General features: G+C 37.5%; 1 protein-coding gene across 1 annotated transcript in view; it reads right to left on the bottom strand.

The window, feature by feature from the left end:
- Nucleotides 1–23,578, bottom strand: part of CENPV (centromere protein V) — a 285,582-nt gene that overhangs the window by 213,589 nt on the left and 48,415 nt on the right. Inside the window, exon 2 of the mRNA XM_044054522.1 lies at nucleotides 2,116–2,214. Coding sequence (XP_043910457.1) covers nucleotides 2,116–2,214 — 99 coding nt within the window. The remainder of the gene's footprint in view (nucleotides 1–2,115; nucleotides 2,215–23,578) is intronic.

Below are 23,578 nucleotides of genomic sequence, written 5' to 3' on the forward strand. Positions count from 1 at the left end.
ACTAACGCACACAATTCTGCAAATCCACCTACTATGCATGCATGGAATAAGATTTTAGCAGCATACAACTAACAAAAATCAGAATAATTCAATGAAAAGAAATACTGGAACTGTTCTATACACAGTCTAAAAAGTTTGTGACTCAGTATTATCACTCTAAGTGCAGAATCAAACCACCTAATTTATTATGTCTAGACTGTGTTATATATGTTCATGTCACAAAATGCTTTATGGAAACAAAGACTGAGAAACAAAAGCATGTCAAGAACAGCAACCATTAACGCCATTTAAGGGTACAACAAATTAAAATATAATAAGAAATGTAGAGTGATTCTGGCACAAAGATATAACAATATATACATTGCTTCAGTTTGTGGGTATTTATTTTTGCAGTGCACCCCATACTCCTGTACACCTTTGCAAAGTGGTTTAATTTCTTTCATATGCTGCATACTTTTCCTCTTGCTGAGCAAATCCCATTGCATGGATCACTATCACCACAGTATATACACTTTGCCTGGAATTCAGAAAGGCTTATAATGATGCAGAAGCTATAATACAAAAGGGTTCTGCATCGTGGTAAGCCTGAGTGATTCAAAGACCACTATTCTGCCATAGTTTTCTGCTGGCAGTGGCTATAGCACAATTAGCAGACTCACTGGAGAAGATGCATGTAAATGTTAGAGACTGGGCAGCTAATGCCATTAAGCCCAGTGCTCTTCTTTGGAAATGGTGGCAAGTCTAAATTAACTCTGCAGTGTGATTCAGGAATCACTCTGTAGAGACCTATCTCAGTCTTTTCCACACCTGTCAAACAAATCTATTTTTCTTGCACCTTAAAATATTACCCATATCTTCCTGTTCTCAATTTTCACAACATTCAGTCCAGATAACTGATAAGACTGATTTTTTGTTGTTTTCTGCTTTGTTTGCTGACAGCATAACCACATAATGAATCATAACACAATGTAGCTACCTAATGACTTGCCTCATATCCAAGAATTATCAGCGATGTCATTCATTACACAAGTACTGCTCTTGTGCTGTGCCTCTGTATAGACTGTTTTCACTGAATGGCTGGCCAATGAATACCTTATAAGCTACAGTAACAGCTCAAAGCAAGACATTATGAAGAACAAAAGTGACTGATAAACAATGGAAGAGTTGTTACTTCTTTTCCCCTAGAATGCTTTTTGGTTCTTTCCTCCCTCTTGACCAAAGGACAATGATCAGTGATCCAAAATATACACATTTATTCTTTTTTTGCATATGCCTCTTATGCGGGACAAGTAAAAATGGTATAGCAGGGACCTCTTTGAGGCATTACTCCTTTCTTAATATTCCATACTTAGCTCTTATGTCTACATTGAGGATACGAAGCATTCAATAGGATGAATTTCAGAAGTCTGTATGTACTACAGTGAAAGTACTTTGCTGGAGACATCTATTGTTGTCCCACTATTCGTGTTACCTACCAACTGCTGACCCCCCCCTGCTTTCCCTTAGGTAGTAACAGTAGATAGCACAAAAATCTTCCCTTCCCCTGAGGCATGAGGGATGACATGATGAGCCTTGATCATTCCCTACCTAATCCTTTAGCAAGATAGTTGTTAACTAAACCTGGGTCACTGTGCTTTGCAGACAGGAGATCTCAAGTGTGTCCCATCCAGCTGGCTTTCAGAAGATGCTAAGGGCTATTTTCAGTTTCACTGTGAAGTTGTTGCAATATTTAAAATACATTTTTCCCTAGGGGTTGTGGCTATTTCATAGATAAAATTATGTACATATTTTAAGCTACAATGGAGTAGGTTAGGTGTCGGGGAAACCCTCTGCCACTCAAGTACTGTTTCAGAGAGACATCTGTCTGTTTTTGATTCAGAGAATCTAATTTTAAGGATTTGCCTTTATAACTGTAACCTGTTGCCTATTAAGGACATCCCTGCAGTCAGAGGGAAAATAAAACATCATGCGACAAAGGTTAAGTGATGGAAGGTGAGAGAAACCATTGCTGATCCTTCTTTCATAGCCTCTTAACCTAACAGCAACATATTAAACCAAAACAGTAAGTACAACACTGCTGCTGAACATTTAAAACATGTATCTAATGATACTCACTTGCAGTCAAAAACATGGAGAGATTTCGAAGCCCAGACTTCAAAACGAACAGCTCCACAGTGGCACCCTCCTGTGTATTTAATGAGATCTTGGTGCTCTCTAAAAAAAAAATCACATTGAAAAGATATAATAAAAATATTTGGCCATCTTAAACTTTGTAAAAAGTGGTAAATTTAATCTTTTTTCTGATGAAGTCCCTTGTGGATGAAAGCTCTCAAAAATAAACTTCCTTTAAGAAGATTACTTTTTCCTGTGGTGGCCATCTGCGGATGTTTTCACTGTTAAATTTAACAGGAGCAAAAATCTCTGTTCAGTCATCTTTATTCCCTATTTTTCTGTCTTTTGATTATTAAGCATTTTACCCTTTTCAAGCAGTACACCAACGATTCTGCTATTTTTCCCCTCTTATCCTTTCAAATATGGCTAATAAAAATAACATGGTGACATCCACATGAATGAGGAGTATTTAGTCAATTTCCAAGGTTGTCCATGTATGGCAAGTTATATGACAACCCAAATATTGCAAAAAAAAAAAAAAAAAAACATAACCTTGATGTTTTGGTAAAATGTCACTTCAAGATGCCTGTTACTGTAGATTTACACGTGTGCAAACATACACACACACACACACACACACACACACAGATAAGATATACATACATATATATCTATATGGGTCCACTTTCTAATCTCGAAATACTGAAATCTTGAATTTCAGTATTTCGAGACTAGAATGTCGAAAGTGCAGTTGTTCGAAACTGCACTTTGTCGAATCTCAGTTTCCTGAATTCCTGCTAAATTTGCTTAGGTGTGTAACTGAGTATGTTCTGTCTCTTTAAGGGTAGTGTGGTATGGCGGCCAATGTTCATTTATGTATGGAGATTCAGGTAGGTGTTTGATTTTTAAGAGGTTTGGCAGAAATTTGTTAATGTTTAATTGCTGTGGGGAGTGGTAGACGTAGGTTGGGGTAGGTACATGTGTGAGTGCTGAATGTAATGATTTTTGTACATGTGCAGTGTGTCTGTGTATTAGTGAGTGTAAATATGACTGTGTGCAATGGGAGTGTAGGGCAAGTAAAGGAAGGTTTGTGTTTCTTTCTTTCGACTTAATGCGGCCTCGGCGTTGGTATATTTTAGTAACTGGAGTGCATGGGGTGCAGGGGGCTTCACCCCCACAGAAATGTATGCTGGTGTTATTTTTAGTTATTTACTGTTCATATGTTGTTTTTGGGGGAGGGTCGGATATTTATTTGTGTTTTATTTTCAATATTTTTATCGTTCATAATTTTGTAGTTTCGTGTTTTTGAGGTTTCGACATTCTAGTCTCAAAATACTGAAATTTGAGACTTCAGTATTCCGAGATTAGAAAGTGGACCCACACACACACACATATATATATATATATATATATATATATATATATATAATATTATATATATATATATATACATATACACACACACACAAACACACACACAAACTTACATATATGTGTTTGTGTGTGTATACATACTGTTTTTACATTCTTTTCTTCTCCTCTCCCTGTTGTTGAACATTAACTTCCCCTTCCTCCACTGGCTTATTCATCCCCTTTTTTTCCCCAGTTTTCTAGGTCACTATAGTTGAGGAAAGATCTAAGGATTGTGGTCACCATCCTGCAAGGAGAACATTCTTTTTTTCACTAACTCTTTCACTGTCGCAGTCTGAGGCACACATACTCCCACAACATCAGGCTCAAATAACCATACTCTTTTTGCACATGCATCCAATCCCGTGATGCATCAAAAGTTTATACATTACACACCTCTCGGCCCTTTTGTATGATAATCTATGCCATCCATCTTAACAGAAGGCATTAGCTGTGCAGTGGGCCAGGTTGCCTCCACAGAAGACGGGCAAGTGGATATTGGTTGTTAACTCTACCCTCCCTGGCCAGCTCCTGCAGTGCATGGGTCACTAAATGATTCTGGACTGTCTGCAACTCAGTCAGGGCTTTATTCATCTACAGCATTGAGGTGGCATCTTTTACTGTATTTTACATATTTTAGTTAATATTTCATACGGCAGTCTAACTAAAATAGCTAACAAAAATGTTTCCAGTGCATCTTAAAATTATGAAATAATAGCTTGATGTGTAGTCTGCTATGTGCAGCAATATTACAGTGACTACTTTTACCACAGGACAAATGACATCAATCAGAATGAAGAAAGTAAAATCATATGATGTACTTATGATAACAATAGATGAGTGCATTGTCCGTATTTTCACACAATGGATATATGAATCAAGGCACTCCAAAGACATACAGTAGATGGAACGAACACTCTAAACTGGGCATAGGTGTGAGTGTACATGCGAGTGTGTGATATAGATCATCTGTGGCAGGACTAGCCACCCATTAGTGTGAACCTTGGCTCTAGATGTTTGTCACTGTTGAAGTGACAGCCTGACCCCATATGCAAATGGGAAAAAGGGGCTGTGCATGGATGAATAACAAGGCTCTATCCTGTGAGCATTTTTGGCTCCTAAACTAAAATACTTGAGCAGTGAATAAGTTTGCAATGCAGGGAAGCAGGAATTGAGTATTTCATTTATGTATGTGGGATTAATCTCTTTTCCTCTCAAGGAAGTTAGAATTTGGAAGCTATAAATTCCTACCTCACTTTTTCTTGATTGGACAAGATAGCAGCTAGAAACTTTCACAAGAAGAAATCAGATAAAGGAATGTTCTACCACCTCCCCAGCTTACTTTGAGGAACTAGCACAATTCTGTCAATATTCTTTACTTTAGTATCCAGCCAGAACTTTCAGAATGGGTTCTCACCAAAATAAGTTATAAATTATTGGAAAGAGAGAATGGAAAGGCAATATGCAAAGGAACAGTGGGATCACATTTGTATGGTTCCTAATTATGCAAAACAAAGTCTGGAATGTATAGAAATTTTACACAAAAGTGTTTGCATAGGTATTTTTTATACCCCAAGCAGACTTAGAGAATGTTTTGTTTTTTTTTTCCCTCAGGTAGATGCTAACTGCTGGAGGTGTGATAAGAAAGAGATAGGTAATAGGGAACACATGTTTTTGGTAATGTAATGAGTTGGCAGATTTAAAAAAAAATTTCATTTGTTAGAAATTTTGAGGGAACAAATGATTGTAACTATGGAAATGACTCTTTTTAAGCTAGGATATAGGAGCTCAATTGCCTAGACACAGTAAGGCCTTGCTAGGTTTAATGTTTTTGGCTGCCAAAAAAAACATACATTATTAGAAAATGGAAATCAAGTGACTTGCTCAGTCATGAAATAAGCAAATGGAGGAGGAGAGAATCAAGCCATCTACCCTTGGCTACAGGAAGCAGTTTCTTGAGAAATTAGAGGTTTGATCCTCTACACTGTCAGATTTACAGATTTTGCATGGCAGAAATTGGAGTATGTGCTAGGCTTACATATGATATGATGAGAAAACATTGGACCCTTGAGAGACAGTAAGCAGTAAATGCTTTAAATATGGAATATGAAACTCTATGGCTGTCAGTTCTCAAAGTTTCAAATGTACAATGGTTTTGCTGAAAACACTGCATAACTGAAAGCAAGTTTGCCGTTTCTCCAATGTTGTGTAACCGCAGAACTGGTAAATATAAGTCAGAGGATGCTGAGAGGGTGAAAAAAGTTTTCTGAATGTATTCAGTGAAACCATTTGTATGCTTGTAATTTAAGTATTTGCCCTTCAAGGAATCATCATGAATCCTTTAAAATGTCATTTAGTCAATAATTAATTTCCGGATTAGGGTATACACATGGTTGGTAAAAAAACATGCTAAAGGTCAAACCGTAGGCCAACTATTTCAGTGCTGTTGTGGCTTCAGTGAGAGTACTGTTTTGTGAGTATATATGAATTTTCAGGGACATTGTAGAAATGAGCAACATGTCTCTGACCTTTGCATGCAGTTAATTTTGTTTTGCAGATGCCTGTCAAGTAATAGTAGGTTATTATGCAGTTCTTTACTAACATCTACTTAGATTTTAATGGATCTTAGTAATGTTATATCATCTGCATATAATGTGATTTAAGGTCCTGGTAATTAAACAGGTTCATAGGGTCCCAAATTAGTACAGGATAGGCATGCACCATGGGATGACAGGTCTACCTCCCATTTTGACAAGGGCCGCACTACTAATACCTGCAGCAGACGTAAGTAAATCTATCCAATCATCAAGACTTAAGCTGAAGGTGTTACATCATGTAACAATGCAAGGGAAGCTTGTTCTACAAATAGGAAATCATTTGGATAATGCATCTATCGGTTTAAGAATTCCTATTTATGTCAACTTAGAAGTTCAGAGTTTGGGGACTTTCAAGATGGCTGCACATTGAGTAACAGCTTAATTCTAGTTCTAAGTGTGAAAACAGAAATTTAGCAGAGAAAGCCAGTGGATTTATATTTCTGGATAAATTTCAGTAACTGGTTAGTAAGTGCACTGCCTGGGTGCCAGGAAAAAAGAAATACAGAGGACCCGAAGGAAAATTTGCTACAAATGGTGAGAAAAAATACCGACTGGGAAAAGTACTGCAGTTGTTCATCAAAAAGAAGCACAAGCTCCAGACATGACTCCCAGAAACCTAGAGGAAAGTATGATAACTATGTACAAACCTAATTAAAATAAATGGCATACTGATGGAATATATCAACTCAAACAACACAAGGCTGGAAAAATGATGGAAGCTTTAAACAGATATTCAGATGAGGTAATAAAACTGCAAAAATCAGAGATCAAAATGAAGAAAAGGCTGGCTGAATATCAGACTGCTCAAGAAGAGATGTTTCAAAAATAACAGAATTAGAGGACAAAGCACATAAGGAAAACCGGAGCTTTCCTGCTGTACCAGAGAAGCTGGAAGGAACAATGTGTACTAATTTTATGAAAGCACAAATAAGTAACTGGACTGGTATTCCACAGCAGGAGATGTTAACTGAAAGGGCACATTGTGCGTATGCTCCAAACCTGACTACCAGAAAACAACCTAGACCTTTAATAGTAAATATGCAATCCTACCAGCAGAAGGAGTTGATTCTTACAAAATTGTGGCAGAAAGATAAAGTACTAAAAGTGGGAGATTGCAGAGTGCTAGTGGAGAATGATTATTTATTGTATACCATCCAGAGGAGGAGCAAATTTATTCCACTATTCAGGAAAAGTCAAGAAGCAGGCATGAGCTTCAAACTGTTGTACCCAGCTATCTTCAAAGTAGTCTTCCCTGGAATGACAAAATAATTTTTTGATGAAGTACATGCTAAGGAAGAAATACAAAAGTTTGTCCAACAAATAGTGAGCTGTGAAACAGAAAGAGATTCTGCTTCTTGTTCTTCTGGTAATAAAGACCACAGAGAGACTGTGCCAGTGAAACCTTTTCCAATGTTTCAATGAAAAATGATTGAGAGAAGGAAAAAAAGCACAAGAGTTGACTAGATGAAACCAGAGTACACTGGAAGTGAAACAGACAGGACTTGGGAGTTGGAGATGAACAGGAATAAAATCAGTAACTTGGGAATTGACAAATATGTGGCGACAAAGCAATAATTGTGTTTGTGAAACATGACAGAACAAGAAAATCTGGAAATATTGGACTCTTTTGGACTTTGTTAAACTTATACGGGAGTCTAACGCATATGACCCACTTCATGTTATTTATGTTCAGAAAAAAATACTTAAAAGTAAAGAAAGTAAACTGTAAATAAAACAAATGTTTTCTTAATGGTACTGTTTTCATAGTGCATGATTTTCTTTGCATGCCCTAAAGTACAGTTTTCTCAGTTATTTTTAAGAGTAATGGGGATACTAATGTAAATAGCTGCTCCTGTTTTTTCTCTCTTCTTCCCTCTTTCTCCTTGTTCAGTTTTAAGAAATGTAGGCATTGCAAAGTAAAAAAAGAAAGAAAAAAACAAAAGTCTGGTTAAAATAAAATGACAAAATAAAAATTAGTGTGCTTTTTCTCATTCGTGCATAGGGGGAATGACTGGATTAAGGCCCCTAGCTTGATCTAGTAATACATTTTAACAGAAAGCTAGTAAATGATAAATATTTAACATTATACAGCTTTTTCTCTAGCAAGTAACCTTTAGCAAAATGACTCAGGCAATAGAAAGGGCTGTTGCCAAGCTTAGGGAGTCTATAACAAGGAGGATAACAAGAGATCCTGTAGAAGTATTAGAAATATTTCAGAAATTCTGTTAATGTCTGTATAAAGCAGAGAAACATGGAAATCAAAAAAAAGGTACAAACTGAAATCTGTATGTAATAATTAAATATTCCAAGATTAGAGGTAGGCAAGGCTCAATTACTAACAGTTAGGATAGGATGACATGAGATAAAATTGTTATGTATAAATAATCTACAGGAAAGTCCCCAGGAATAGATGGTATTCCTGTTTAAGTTTAGAAGCAAGGAGGGAAAAAAACTGATACAGATCTGGGAGGTTTTGTTTAAACAGCATTTTAAGAGGAGAATAAGCACCAACATCCCAGAAGAAAGCAGTGATAGTTGTAATATCTAAAGAGGGTAAAGATCCATCAGATATAGCTTCATATAGGCCCATTTCAATACTAAACCATGATTATAAAGTGTTTATGTCTATAATGACTAAAAGAATAGCAAACATGATGCCAAAATTGATAGATATGGATCAGTGTGGTTTTACAGAGGGGAGGCAAACATTTGACAGGCTCCAAAGGAAAGCAGAATGTAAGAAAATACCACTACTGTTGGTGGGTCTTGGTTCAGAGAAAGCATTTGACAAAGTAAGCTGGGACATTATGAGCATGGCAATAGAAGCATTTGCATTTTCCGATAAAATTATAAATTTGATTAGGAAGACATCTGGATAGCTAAGACAGCCTAGTCATTTGATTCTCTTAGGAAACACTGGTAATACTGGTGTCTTAAAAATGAAATCCATGTTTGGTAAGATACATACCAATCAGAGCATTTTATTCAATTGTCAGCCTAATAATGGAAGAATTTAGGGGGACTATGACACCTTCAGATCTTGAGCATATATATACATTTGATAATTAAATGGACAATGGTAAAATATCTCCTTGATATAATTAATATTTGGTATTCATTGTTTATGAAAGTGCCTAGATCTCTAAGGAACGTGCTGACCTTAAATGGTGTTTCATTTATGTAATAATCGGTGGTGGGGGGCATGTCTCACAAATGGGACTACACTACATTTTCTGCATTAAGTCTAAAGCCATTATTAGAACACCAGGTGAGGACTGTACCTAGCCCTTCTTGGAGAATATAAGAGTATGTCAGGGGACAAATTATGGCAACCAGTTTGCAGTCATCTGAAAACTTGGTCAACCACAAACTTTGGCATTTTATCTACACATCACAGAGGTGGATGCCAAAGAGAAGGGGACCCTGCACAGAGCTCCAAGTGACTCAAAGTGACTACTCTATTAGATAAGAAGGTACCATCCAGTTTTCACCTTGTGGGTATGATCAGACAGCTAATTAGCAATCTACTGAATAATACAGGGCTTAATATTTAAGCTGGTATGTTTATCAACAATGCCTGCATGGAAAAATTATATCAAATACCTTTGGAAGACTAAGACAAGTGGCATGGGCAGAATGACCACCCCCCAATCAATGGTATCAGTCACACCCTTACAGGTTCATAGGTTCACACACATTTACTAGGCATGTTGTCCAGTAGGCTACTGAAGAGCCTAGCCCAAATTCCTAACTGCCCCAAAGCACCGTCTGGCTAAGTGATCTGCTCAAGGTCACTTAGCAGGCAAATGAAGGCTGACGGAATCAAACCTTGTACTACGGGATATACTTCATTAACAAATTATAGCCTTAATCCTCTGTGCTAACTGCTAGACACAGAAATTAGGTATCACACTACCTTCAGAATGCTACAGCAAAATATAGTGTGTAAAGCCAGCTATTAATGTATTATACATTGCAACAGATATTAAGATCTATATTTTACTGCAAAACTCAGTTGCAAATTAAGAGACTGCTATAACACTGCATGGTTTGATTTTGTACTTGAATTGTTTGCTGTAATGTGGGTGGCCACGGTGGTGCAGCGGTTAGCGTTGGCGCCTCACAGCAAGAGGTTCTCTGGTTCGATCCTCAGCTGGGATGCCTTTTGTGCGGAGTCTGCATGTCCTCCCTGTGGTCACGTGGGATTCGGGCTGGCAACTCGACACCATAAAACTCCACTGCCAATCATGAGCGGATGGTGATCCGCTGTGGCAATCCCTAACTGGGAAAAGCCGAAAGAAGAAGAAGACTGTTTGCTGTAGTGCTATTTCAGCTGCTGTTATGATACTTGTTGTTTTTATTTAAAAAACTTCTCTATTATCTAATTTCCTTGTTCTCCTCCTTCTACCTTGTAAGTCAAAGTTCATAAGGCTCACTTTGAAAAGAAAAGCCTGTTGCTAATCATATCTGGTTCCAGTCCCTAGGGGAGGAAAATGGGTTGAATACAAAGCTTTTAAAGGGAGTAGCCAAAGAGTCTTACTGTTAAATGGCATGTGGTGAAGTGGATATGAAGATCTACTACCAGTAATAATCTTGTAAAACCAAGGTTTCCGTTCCTGTAATGCTTAGTTTTGGAAATAATCAGCATCATTCAATTTTTCATTCAGCCACTTTTGCCTTATAGTACACTAAGAAAAGATCAAACCTGTAGGCAAAAGCCTTGAGAAGAGAGGTGATGGCCCTCACTGAAAAGCAGGATGGTCTGTCAATCACCTCCCAAGCCGATACACAACGGCTCTCCCTGGATCCCCCTGGAATAACTCTAGTTAAGAAGGCAGTTTTTGAAATCACTTTTTTTTTGTTTGAAATTGTAGCCTCATTCTCACAGAAAGCAAGATACTTCTCAGGGTAAAGATTTTACATGCCTCAGACACACGCATTAAGAGCTCAGTCATATTTTTCTGGATTATTCATCCTGAATGGACCCAAATGCCCTGGTCAAATCCAAAATCCTGTTGCCTGACATTAGCTGACTGTGACCATATTCTTACACAGCCTAGTGTGTGGAACATTAGCACTGCTAACTAGTGTGTCACCTATAGCTAATGCATTACCATGTGTGGCTATAGCACCATGAGTCCTTTTGGCAGCAGACATGGAACCAGAGTGTCTTGCTTTTGTTGTAGATGAAGATGCAAGTAAGATGTGCTTGAGTGTGTAGTGTTATGTGCCTGGAGTTAGTTCAACTTATTATATGTTGCTTAAGTAATGATTTCTTAAAAACATCAGCAAAATGGATCTCATGTAGTGATAAGCTGCTTACTAAAGTGTTATGTGGGAGAGGTTAGACTCTAAATTTAACGAGTATTTACACCCCTCACATGGAGTACAAGCAAATAATAAAACTAAGTGATTGTCATCAAGTATGAAGCAATTGTTGTACTCTCTCTGACTACCTACAGTGGGTAGGTTGGGAAAAGATGATAGAGCAAATTGAGAACCCCATGTCAAAGATCAATACATGACCAGATATTAGTGACTACCTAACTGGCAAACCACCATTAAGATTAAGCAGAAGAAGCAAAGAAGAAATGTCTCTGTAATTAAGTGACTGAATCAGATCATGAAATTTAATTTCAACTTGAAACAACAAAAGGGTTGAGAAAAAATGTGAAAAAATAAGAGGCTAAGGACGGAAACATGTTGGAGTCTAATGACAGTGGGCAGGGGTGATGACTTGGTTTTCTTCATTTGATGCTGCTGTTTTAGACAAGTGTGAAACATTTGATATACTGTACCTTCACTATCTAAGTGCAGTAGCTAAGTTGAGAAATAGCAAGTGGGAGACACTGTCAGAAGCTTTAGTTAAGCCTAGGACAAACATATCAATTTCCATAAGTCCAGAAATGTCATCAGTAAGTACAGCTATATTTTTCCCCTGAATGTGTGCCCTTCTGGGCAAAGCACACATTTTCTGTTAAAGTACTATTAAATCTGATTTGAAACAGTGATTTCTCGTATTCAGGACTGCAGGCAGAGAAGAGAGAAGGGCCTTTAGTTATTAATGTTATGTCAACCACGAGATAAAGTGGTTGTGTGGGCATCTGGGCATTCCTCTATGGTTTTAAAAAGGAGCTGAGTTAAGTGATAAGGTGTGTGTGTGTATACATATTATGTATGTACAAATAAGTAAATATATACACAGAGAGAGAACGAGCAAGTGTGTCACACACGATCAAAAAACCAAAGTGTTGAATAGGTTTCCTTTCTTTGCATTTAATGACAGGATGCTCTCCTGTAGTTACTTTATTTTTTCTTGACCTCATACATTTCCACCATTCTTATTCTCCAGTTCTTATAATGAATCTTTCTTTTCTAACTTTCTTTGCTAAAAAGTGAAAACACTGCCTAATTTTTTGTCAGTTCTTTTGTATATCTATCTTTCTCTTCTTTCATCATTTCATTAAATTCTTTAACCAAACTTCTGTATTTTTCTTATTTTGCAAGTCTTCTCAACCTCAGATATTCTTTGTATATTTTTTATAACTTTCTCACCACTCTGCCCAAAAAAATTACAAAGCAGCTTCTGCAATATGATCCTTCCACACTTGCCTCATGTATTCATTTAATATCTCTTCATTCACATTTTGACTCTCAAATTTATTCACTCCTTCCTTTTATCATTACATCTGTATTATTTTGTGGCAAAGCCCAAACAGCCAGATGGGTTATAAATCCTGTAACAAAACTCCTCCCTTATATTTCTTGTAATGTTTAAAAAAAAATTGCATAATTAGTTCCGTTTCCAATGCTGTTATGAGGCATGCATATTTTCTCTCCTTCTCCATGCATAAATTGCTATATGTTATTTTCAGCTCTTCAAAAAGGTCTTCCTTTTCTTTCTTATTAGAATTCATATGTACATATATTATTCCCATAGGCTGCAAATACTTCCTTATACCTAAAACATCAGGTAATCTAAAACTTCTTTAAAACAATATTGTTATACTTGAACACAATTCCACCCCAAAATTCCATAACAGCTCCTTTTTTTGTGATAATTCAAACCAGCTTTGTTTACCATTATGTAAAAAATGGATCTTCAAAAAACAAAGCTACAGTTAACACATGTGGCCTTCTAGTATCACTAATAATGCTGTCCACATTCACAGAAACAATTTTAGGATTGTATCTTACTGGTTAACAACACTTACCTTTTCACCCTTCTTAGACAACGTTTATTTCTAACTATTTCAACTCTTCACTACTTTCTTCAATTTCCTGCCCATCTAACAACTAGTTTTACTTTCAGTATGTACATTTATAGCCTCATTTTATAGGGTTGCCACCTTTTAACAAGGCCAAAGTGGGACATGGGGGTGTGGCCAATGACACTGACCAAACCCCCACCATGACATCACCAGAAGTGTTGAAGGAGATGCAGTACTGGCATATGAAAGAACTGGTTGTTATATGAAAGAACTGGTTTACAAAACATTGGCATATGAAAGAACTGAGGAATGGAGCGGAAGAGAATTAACATTACAAACCATTTAAAAAAGGTAAAATAATAAATGAGGTAACGTAGGGGGCATTTTGGCCCTTGAAAACTGACATTAACACAGCTTGTAGAAAACAAAATGCATTATGTTTACCACAGAACATGCCCCCCACCCCTCATGAAAATAAAGTTAAACACATTTTCACTGTACCAAAAATCCACTCTAAAATGAATGAAAATGCACAGCAGACACCATAGATCCGATTTACCCTTTGACCACAGCAGTTAAGAAAAAAAAACAAAATACAAACTTTACCACTTATAAAAGCAAACTATCCTGAAACGATGACATGTTTTAGTACAATCCCAAATGCACTGCATTAACTTCTGAACAAGCATTCACAAAAAAAAAAGTACATAAACATTTTTTAAAAGTACTTCTTGCAAGAGCAGCTAAAATAAACTACAATGCACGGCAGACCTTATGGACCCTTTTTACCTCAAAACATAGCAATTAAGAGAAATAAAAATAAACTTTTAACAGTAATTTACCCAGCACAATGATGCAATAAACAGGACCGAGTAAAAGCAACACACCTATATTCACATTACAAGCAAAGTAGGACATTTTAACCTTATTAAAGACAGCATAAAAATAAAATGCACACATTTACAACTATAAATGAAAACGATCTTGAAACCGCTTCGGCAGGTTGGCAGCATGTACCTACTAGAGTAATAAATGCACTAAGTTCCCTATTAACATTCCCCCTCAAAAAGTAGACTTATACCACATGCACATTGACTTCCAAGAACTAATAGAAAAAAATACCCAAACAATATATCCTAACGTCTTGAAAACAGCATTAAATTGCACACAATTCCACACAAAAAAGTGCAAACTATGCTCGAAAATTTTTTATCTGTAAACAGAAAGTGCCCTGAAAAAGCTACAACAATAGAAATATATCGCACTACATTTATCTTTAAGACTGCCCCCCACCAGAAATAAACAAAACTTCTATACACATTTCACCTTTAAAAAGTAACACTTCCGAATCATACCCAAACAACCACAACAATTATAATTACATATACATACACACACAGTTTTTATACCTTTAAAAACTACTACTTGAAAATCTCAAAATAACCACTGCACAGATGTAAATACTGTGTACTGCACCCCCATTTACCTCTAAACATTAAAAACTTAAATTTAAATAAAGCACAATATTCCCATTTTAAACTAGTACTACTTGGAAATCTCAAAATTACCACTGCACAGGTTTAAACACTGCATACTACACCCCCGTTTACCCCTAAACATTAAAAACTTAAATTTAAATAAACCACAATATTCCCATTTTAAATAACCAAAGCCACAAAATACTATGTACTTACCACTATCACAGTCTTCACTGGGCTAGCTGGCTTCCTTCCTGCTGGAATGGCTGGCTGACTAGCTAGCAGGCTCCCTACCTGCTGCACTGGCTGGCTAGTTACCAGGCTCCCTACCTGCTAGACTGGCTGGCTGGCCGGCTGGCTTGCTGACTGGCTCAATAGCTAGCAAATAATCTCAGTCCTTTAATCAAGTGGCAGCTGTAGACGCGCTAATACAACACCGCTCTACAGCTGTGACCTTTGTAGGGCTCTTGCAAGTCGATCCCTGCCCCCTTCAATCCTTTCAGCCAATTGCTGCATGATTTACACCACCCGGACCTAACAGGGAATACATCAGCCTGCAGGTCCGGGTTGTTGACGTAACTGGACTGCTGTGGAAAAAACGGTAGTGTTTTCGGCTTTTCCACTGCAATTCAGCGTGTATTGGAAAATGGGACTTAAGTCCCACTGCTTGACAGTGTGGGCAACGGGATGACAAGGCTCAACCCGTGAGTGTCCCGCTGACAACGGGATGGGTGGTAACCGTATTTAGACATCACGTACTGTTGATTTATTTCTTTTTGTTCTGCCTCACTTTCAACCCTAAATATCAACTTGCAATTGTTCTTCATTTTCATTTTTTTCATCAAGCAAATCATCATGAACATGCTCTGTATTATTTAAATCACAATCCACACCAAAATGCCCTGTTTTATGACATTTCCAACACTCTATCTTACAGTTAATAAAAGTTTGTCCCCTCTGCTCAGACTGTTATCAAAGTCTCTTTTCACATTAATTTCCTAATGCTCATCAGATCCACATAAAAAATAAGTCTTTGGCTACACCCAGTTTTTAAGTGCTTCTATTGTCCTGTATTATTAAAGTACTAGGTAAATACTACACTTTATTTCCTGTTACATTAAAACTGAAAAAAGACTTCAAGCCACCAAATTGAAGTTACAGCGAACCATTATGGATTTTTGGAGAGGTATGTTTTTTTTTTTTTTTTTTGTGTGGCCAAGGGAGGAACGGAGACTGACATCTGCAAATGATAATATGGAACATGCTGAAAATACCTTAAATGCAACAACTGACAATGCTGTTCCATCTGAGATATCTTCTGGTCATGAGAATACCTATATTAGTATACCACTGATGGTAGCTGCTGCATCTTGTTCCTACCAATACCCCTCTTTTTTCTCTACAGGAGCCTCTCCTTATAGTTATGGATCACAGACAAGAGAGATCCGGAGTCAGTCAAGGAGAGGAAGTGTACATCACAAACAGCAATCAATGGAGAGTTGCACTCGAATAACTTCAAGCAGCAAAACAAAAATGATTTAGTCTTCAATATTTCATCAGTTACTTTGACTCCAGAACAAAATGCCCTACTAAGTAGCGTTCCAGCAAAGAGTTCTGATTTAACACAGGTACTTACTAACCTTAAACTATTTACTAGGAATTTCTCTCTTTCGTTGAGGTTTCCCAGTCAGCCATCAACATTTAACATATGCTTTGGAAGCACAAGGGATATGCCACTAAATAAAGCAAGACTTGTGCTTTTCCCCAGTTTCTCTCTTCCCGATTCTGCAATCTCCCTACATACCACGTTGGCTATAAAAATCTGCTGTTATTTTATTCTTGAACTTGCTATAGCATGCAACACTTCATTTGGTGCAATGAAGAAAGCTGTGTCACAAGTTAGTATAAAACAGGTGAGTGGGCAGTAGTCAAAGAAGAAGCAGAAATGACATGAAACCTGACATGCATGTAGCTGAGACAGTGAGTGAATGGAAGAGAGAAAGTGAACCAACTCACCAGATGGTGCACCAACAGCAATCTAGCACTAAATATTGACAAAAGAAATCATTGTTGACATCAGGAAGAAACAAAGGTCTCACACACCCATCACCATCAGTGGTACGGCAGTGGAAAGGGAAGAAAGCATCAAATTCCTAAGGGTGCACATCTCAGATGATTTTTGGACAAGAAACCCCTCCAGCCTTGTAAAGAGAGCTCAACAACATCTCCACTCCCTCCAGAGACTACGCAGAGCAAACCTCCCCTCCCACATCCTCATGACCTTCTACAGGCTAAGATTGAAAGTGTACTAACAACATCATAGTCTGGAACAGAAACTGCTCATCCGCAGATCGCAAGGGATTAGAGAAGGTCGTAAACCAGGCCAGGAAGATCACAGGATCAAACCTCCAAGTCTTTACAGGGCCATTGCTTTTGCAAATGCTACGGCAGGGTCGTGAAGCTGATAAGGGACAAATATCATCCCACACACGGACTGTTCCACCTCCTGTCTTCATGGAAACAATACAATAGCATCAAGTGTAGAACATCAAAATTCAGGAATAGTTTCTTTCCACAAGTGATAAGACTGTTGAACAACCAACCTCACAATGTCAACAATCCTTCAATCTGTGAGAACAACATAAATGCAACAGGATTATCTTTACTGTCATACAATTAAATTATATTTATCTAAATTATGCAATCTGAAATAAATTACTAATTGCACAAGTACAGGAACTGTGAATTTTGCTATGCTGCTATCATCTTTGGTGGTGATAAGTTATCTATATGTCTATTTACATATATCTGTACTATGTAGTATTTTTTCCATTATGTGCTTCATTCACCCTCTTACGAAAACTGTTTTCAATGCACATGAGCCTGAAGTAACAAAATTTCATCCAGTGATACACTGCACTTGTTGAATGACAGTAAAGTTTACATTGACTTTGACTTTACAAATGAGATCATTAGAACTATTACAAAAGCAACTAATTTGATGACTTTTTCTTGCTGAAAAAGAACCAAAATATTTTTTTAGAAGCATGCAACTAACAAAACTAAAATGAGCTACTGGAAAATGACAGTCTAAAGATATACTTAAAGAACATAATAATTCAGAGTATCTGCATTCTAATCCAGTACAGAAAGTAGGAGGCTAAAACAGAACAAATGTCAAAAGGTTTCATACTTAGTGACACAATGCATTGTGAGAAGAAAATGCCTTGCCATGTCTCACCTGAAAAGAACAAAATGAAGTCTATATGGCTGCCATCACCATAACGTTTGGGATACAATAAGGTTATAAAGTAGGGATAACCACTCAGTTTGAAGCACAAACTTGATTGCTACCTAACAGATCAATCAAGATATGATAAAATATATTTAGCAATACTTCAGTTTATGCTCATAAGTCTTATAAGGAAGGAAGCCAGAATTTTTGAAATGTAAATCAGCTTGTGCAATAACTTCCAAAATGTACTCCACTAGTCCTAAAGAACCAAATTGTGCATATTTCTGGACAGTATTACATTTTCAATAATGAAAAAGGTCCTTCTATGATGAGCCCAACCAAAAAAAGGAAACTAAGAATTCTGAAAACAAAGCAATTTATCAAAATAAATAACCTTACTTAAACCATGATGCATCTGCCACATCTTTTTTATTTAAATTATAGCATCTCACTACACAAAAGTAAATTATTTTTAAAAATTGCACACTGTGGCATATGCAAAGACATACATCTGGAGCCTTTCTCCCCGGGCCTCCGCTGAAAATTGGCTTCGTTCCAAGTCGGACTTTCCCGGTTAACAAATGTAAAATAAAATAAATATGCATGGCTATACCTTTGACTGCTCTTTATTTTCATACAAGTGATGATCTTTATTTGATGACATGTATTGAAAGAAAAGTCTTGCCTCCTAAATGGTGAACTAGTCCATTACTTTAAAGTCTGAGGTTAATACAGAATTAGAAATGACACAAAACACCAAGGCTCAAACTTAACAATTTATTAAATAAAAACTTACTAAATAAACAGGAAAAGACTAATAAATCATGTACTTACAAGCATATGCATAAACAAAATCATCTTTGCCACTGGTAGGGAGACTTCAATCCTATCCAGTGCAGCTATCTGTTCAGTCAAGGCAAGGCCGACACTGGCAAAATGGCTCTAAGCTCAGTTCAGGCTGGTGCTGTGATCAAATCTGGATGATGATGATTTCCATTTTAGCCTTTGAGCTTTTTATAGTTTTGAACAAACAACAGGGTCAACAGGTTCAACTAATGACATATTGATCACAAGCTCATCATGAGTTGATGGAATATTGTAGAAAATATGACATTACAAGATCATCATGAGTTGATGGAATATTTTAGAAAATTACAGATTTCCTAAATTGTAAACAAGTCTCGTAATGTCTGGTCTTATATGCCTTACTTCCCTTTTTCAAAGAACAGTTAGCTCACAAACTTGTGATATAGTTCCTCCTTGAAATCCCCACATTCTGGTAAACATATTTTAAGCTGATAAACAACTTCTAGGTTAACAAAAGTTCAGTAATACCAGTAATCAGTGAGCAAGGCCTGCTCTTAAGCACATTGTATTGTTACAATATTAGCAGCATATAGTGAGGTAGTGGCATGTCAGATCTAGCAATAATCAATCTAGCAATAATTAAACATACACAGTGATATGTGGCTCGAGGCATAACAAAAACTGGTAGACTGTGTGGATCTGTCACAGGCCACCCCTTGCATCGAGCAACGTATGCTGTGTATCCCTTATAAGAGTTAAAACTGACAACATCAATTTGTACCTTCTCATCACTTTACAGTAAATGCAGCATCATATTAAGCAAAATAACACTGGAACTATTGTGGTCAAGAGCAAAGGATGCAATAACAAATTAAACCACACTGAAGCCTTAAATGACCACATAAAAATATACCAATGTGAAACAGTTATATCCTGTATTTCATTTGCAATTTTTACAATGGTACCTTTGTCTTTAATCATTTTAATCACTGTTTGATGCGCATCATTTAGTGTTTTATTTAAAAGTTGCAACACTTTGTCCTTCCTACTTAATCTGTTGAAAGTCCGGGTGGACTAGAGATGGCCATCTAAAGGTGTGTAATGGTTCTATGCTAGCATTAAATGTGACGTCCATCCATCTAGTCAGTCTAATAAGTTCTCCAGTACAAAAATCAATAATTGCATGATATTACTTTTACAGTATGCTCCACCAGTTGTGATTATCCCATCACTCCAGGCTAATTTACAGGAGGATATCACAAAAAACAGTGGTATAATTTAGTTGGTAGATGTCTGTACCATTTACTACATACCTGTGCCAGGTGCATTCCCCAGTTCCATTATATAAGCATGGGTGAGGCTTCCTTTTCACCATCATGCATACCCACCCCTGGGGCCAGGTTTCACAACCTGCCACATCAATGGGTACATCATTATAATCAATCAAAGTAGATTCAATTTGAGGTACCCACCAATTATTTCCAAATTGCAAGGGCAATGTAACAAATGGACAGACCTGCTTTGTCCCTTTTTTACTAGCAAGATAGTCAAAAATCAGTATACAAGACTTATTTTCACATGCAAAATCTATTGCCTTTAACCAATGATATAGTTGCAGTTCCCTTTGCCAATGGGCTGCCTTTTTAGCCCCCCAAGTTTGAGTGAATTGCAAATATTGCTGGTTGGCAGCTAACTGAGATAAGATTCAAAAGGTCTGATTTACTTCTGCTGTGAGGTTATTTAAAATCTGTTCTGTATATGTATTTCTATGTTCAATCCACCTCCACAAGACACTTAGAGTTAAAATACCATCTACAGTTCTTTGTCCCAGCTCGGGATCATGGTCTGCTAGTAGCTTAAAGGCCATATTTAGCTCAGTGCCCAAACAGCTCAATTTGCTACATAGGGTATCTATGTCTACACTGTTTAGGAATCCAGTTCCTGTTCCGACTGCACATAGTGCAGTACCAAGAATACCTGTAACATCACGTTTACTCCTTTTATATTTGTAATGTCTGTATTTGACATGCAAAGAATTAACAGGCCATAATTGTACAATTTTACAATGTGGACACCTGGTAGTAATATCAATTGCTGACATGTTGACTATCATTTTAATACGTTGCATAACTCTAGCACTACTTACAGTTTTACATCCTCTTGTATACCTTACCACATGTCCCAAACCATCAATACAGTTGAACTATTATCCATGGCATATATTTCCAAACTCTGAGATAAAGGTTTCTGCAGTGTCATTTTCCCTTTGAAATTCAGCTATGCAGGAGGAATCTAATGGATACTTGGCTAGTGGAAATCCCAACTCATTTAGCCTTTGGTATAAACCTCCAAAAGGGTTGGAAACACATTTTTCAGGATGTCTATCACAGTTCAGTCTACATACAGTTGTAATGTTCTCAGTCTGAGTGATGTTCCAAGTTAAGGCAGGTTTAGGTGTCACTGCATATAGATGATCTCCCAATTTCCAATAAAAGTCACAGTCCGCCGTTAAATTTGCAACATCTTCCTCTTCGAATAGAGGGATAGGATCAAGACAGTCATATGGTCCATCTAAGTGTTGTCGTCGGAAAAGGGTGGCGCCTTCCCAAACAGTGGCAATAATCTATGACGAGGAAAGTACAACGGTTGTTTAGCAGAATCAAGTAATACTAAAACAGTATCACCAGGTCCATCACAAATCACAGTCCCATGTTCATTTGGCTGATTGGGTGTGGTAACTATAACTTTCATTCCCAGCCATTTGCTTGGTTTAATATCACGGTCTTGTAGTAAAAGAACAGCATCTTAATGCATACAAATTTCTACTAAAGGTTGCCCTTTTTGAATCATCTGTGTCTTGTTATTTAAATTGATAGCCTTCACTATCACTTCTCGTTCTGGCTCCCATAATGTAAAAACCTCCTAACTTTCTCCTAATAGTCCTTTTTGCCCCCAGTGCCAAGTTTCTGGGAGAAAGAGTTTCCAACCTGTCTCAACTAATACTATATTTTATGCTGGTACTCTTTATTCAGTCAATGCACATAGCCAGAACCGAGTTTGATCAGTATTTGTCAAAAGAGGGTATATGGCATTTGGGTTCAACTTTTCTAGTTTTAAAATACAACAGTTGGATCGAATGTCATTCATATGCATTTGCAAAGGGGTTCCTTGATGCTTTCGAGGCCTATTATTCAGCTGGCTCACAGCTAATTCTAATACCTTTGCCCAGCCTTGTAACGTTCCATCATTTGTATTCTGTCAGATTTGTTCTTTAAGGAGCCCATTATACCTTTCAATCAAACCAGCAGCTTGAGGATGATATGGGATATGCACCACCCATCAAACTCCATTTTCCTTTGACCATTCTTGAACCTCTGCTCCAGTAAAATGGCTGCCTTGGTCACTTTGGATTTCACTGAGAATCCCATATGTGTCACATAATTTATTCAATCCTTTTACCACTGCTTGCTGGTTTGCCTTTTTGCATGGGGACACCATTAGTAATCCTGAATAAGTGTCCACCGTTAGGCAATATTGCTAATTTTGATCCAGTGGTAAAGGACCAATAAAGTCTATTTGCCAGATTTGTGCTGGACGACTGCCTTAGTGAATGTGTCCACATGCTTCTGCTTGCAGTTGCTTTTGTTTATTTCTTTGACAGATTTCACACTGCTTTATAACATCTGTAGTTATTTTCTTATTCAACTGCATACCATGCCTTCGTGCCCATTCTATTGTTGCATCTCTTCCCAAGTGCCCACTCCGATCATGGGCCCATCTTGCCATGTTAGCACTTTCGGCTTTCTCTTCAGCAACACATACTGCAGCCATCTTATCTACCTGCCAGTTATGCATCCTTTCATTTGTTACAAGTGATGCATGGGCATCTACATGTCCAACACTGATTTTGCATTGTTGAGCTTTTTCCCAAATCTGTTGCCAGTCTTCTTTACCTCCCCATAGAGATCTGCCATGGATCTTCCAATTCTGTTGTTGCCAGGCAGGTAACCAGGTTGTCAGTCCCTTAAAAACTGCCCAGCTGTCAGTATAGATATATACTTCATCTCCAGGTGATAAAACTGTCGATGACCAGGGCAACAGCTCGTAATTCTGCCTGATTATTTGAACCGGCAGTGCTTTCATCAAATAACACAGTTTCTGTTCGTGGGCAATAAGCCACCGCAGTCTAGGTCCTACCATTTGATCCAATTTTGGCAGAACCATCAGTAAACCATGCATGTTTCTGTTTTTCTGCATCTAAATTATCAAATGGTAATGCTTCAGTGATTGGGGATTTTGGAAGCTCGTGTTGCTGTTGTTCTGTCACATCAGCATCATCCAAAATTACCAGTCCAGCCAACTGTTGTACTTGAGATACTCCAGGCACAATGTTGACCCTTTCCTGTAAATACCACTTCCACTTCTGTACAGTCGAAGATTGTGCTATCAGAATTTTCATCAAATTATTATCTCGTAACCACCCCCTGGATTGGGTAGTCTATCTTAACTGTCGCTGTTTGTTGTTTAGTTATTCCTTCCACATGAATCAGTGCTGTGTACACTGCTAGCACATGCTGCTCAAGGGGGCTATCTCTCACCTGCGCTCCAGTCAGGATTTAGACCAAAATCCCAAAGGTCTCTTTTTCCCAGTGTCATCATTCTGACAGAGCCCCCAAGACATAACATTATTAGCAACTGTTACTTCAAGGATAAAAGGCTGCTGTGGAT

This window comes from Protopterus annectens, chromosome 13.part0 (assembly GCF_019279795.1).
Source record: "Protopterus annectens isolate FY-2018-M chromosome 13.part0, PAN1.0, whole genome shotgun sequence".
NCBI lineage: Eukaryota > Metazoa > Chordata > Ceratodontiformes > Protopteridae > Protopterus > Protopterus annectens.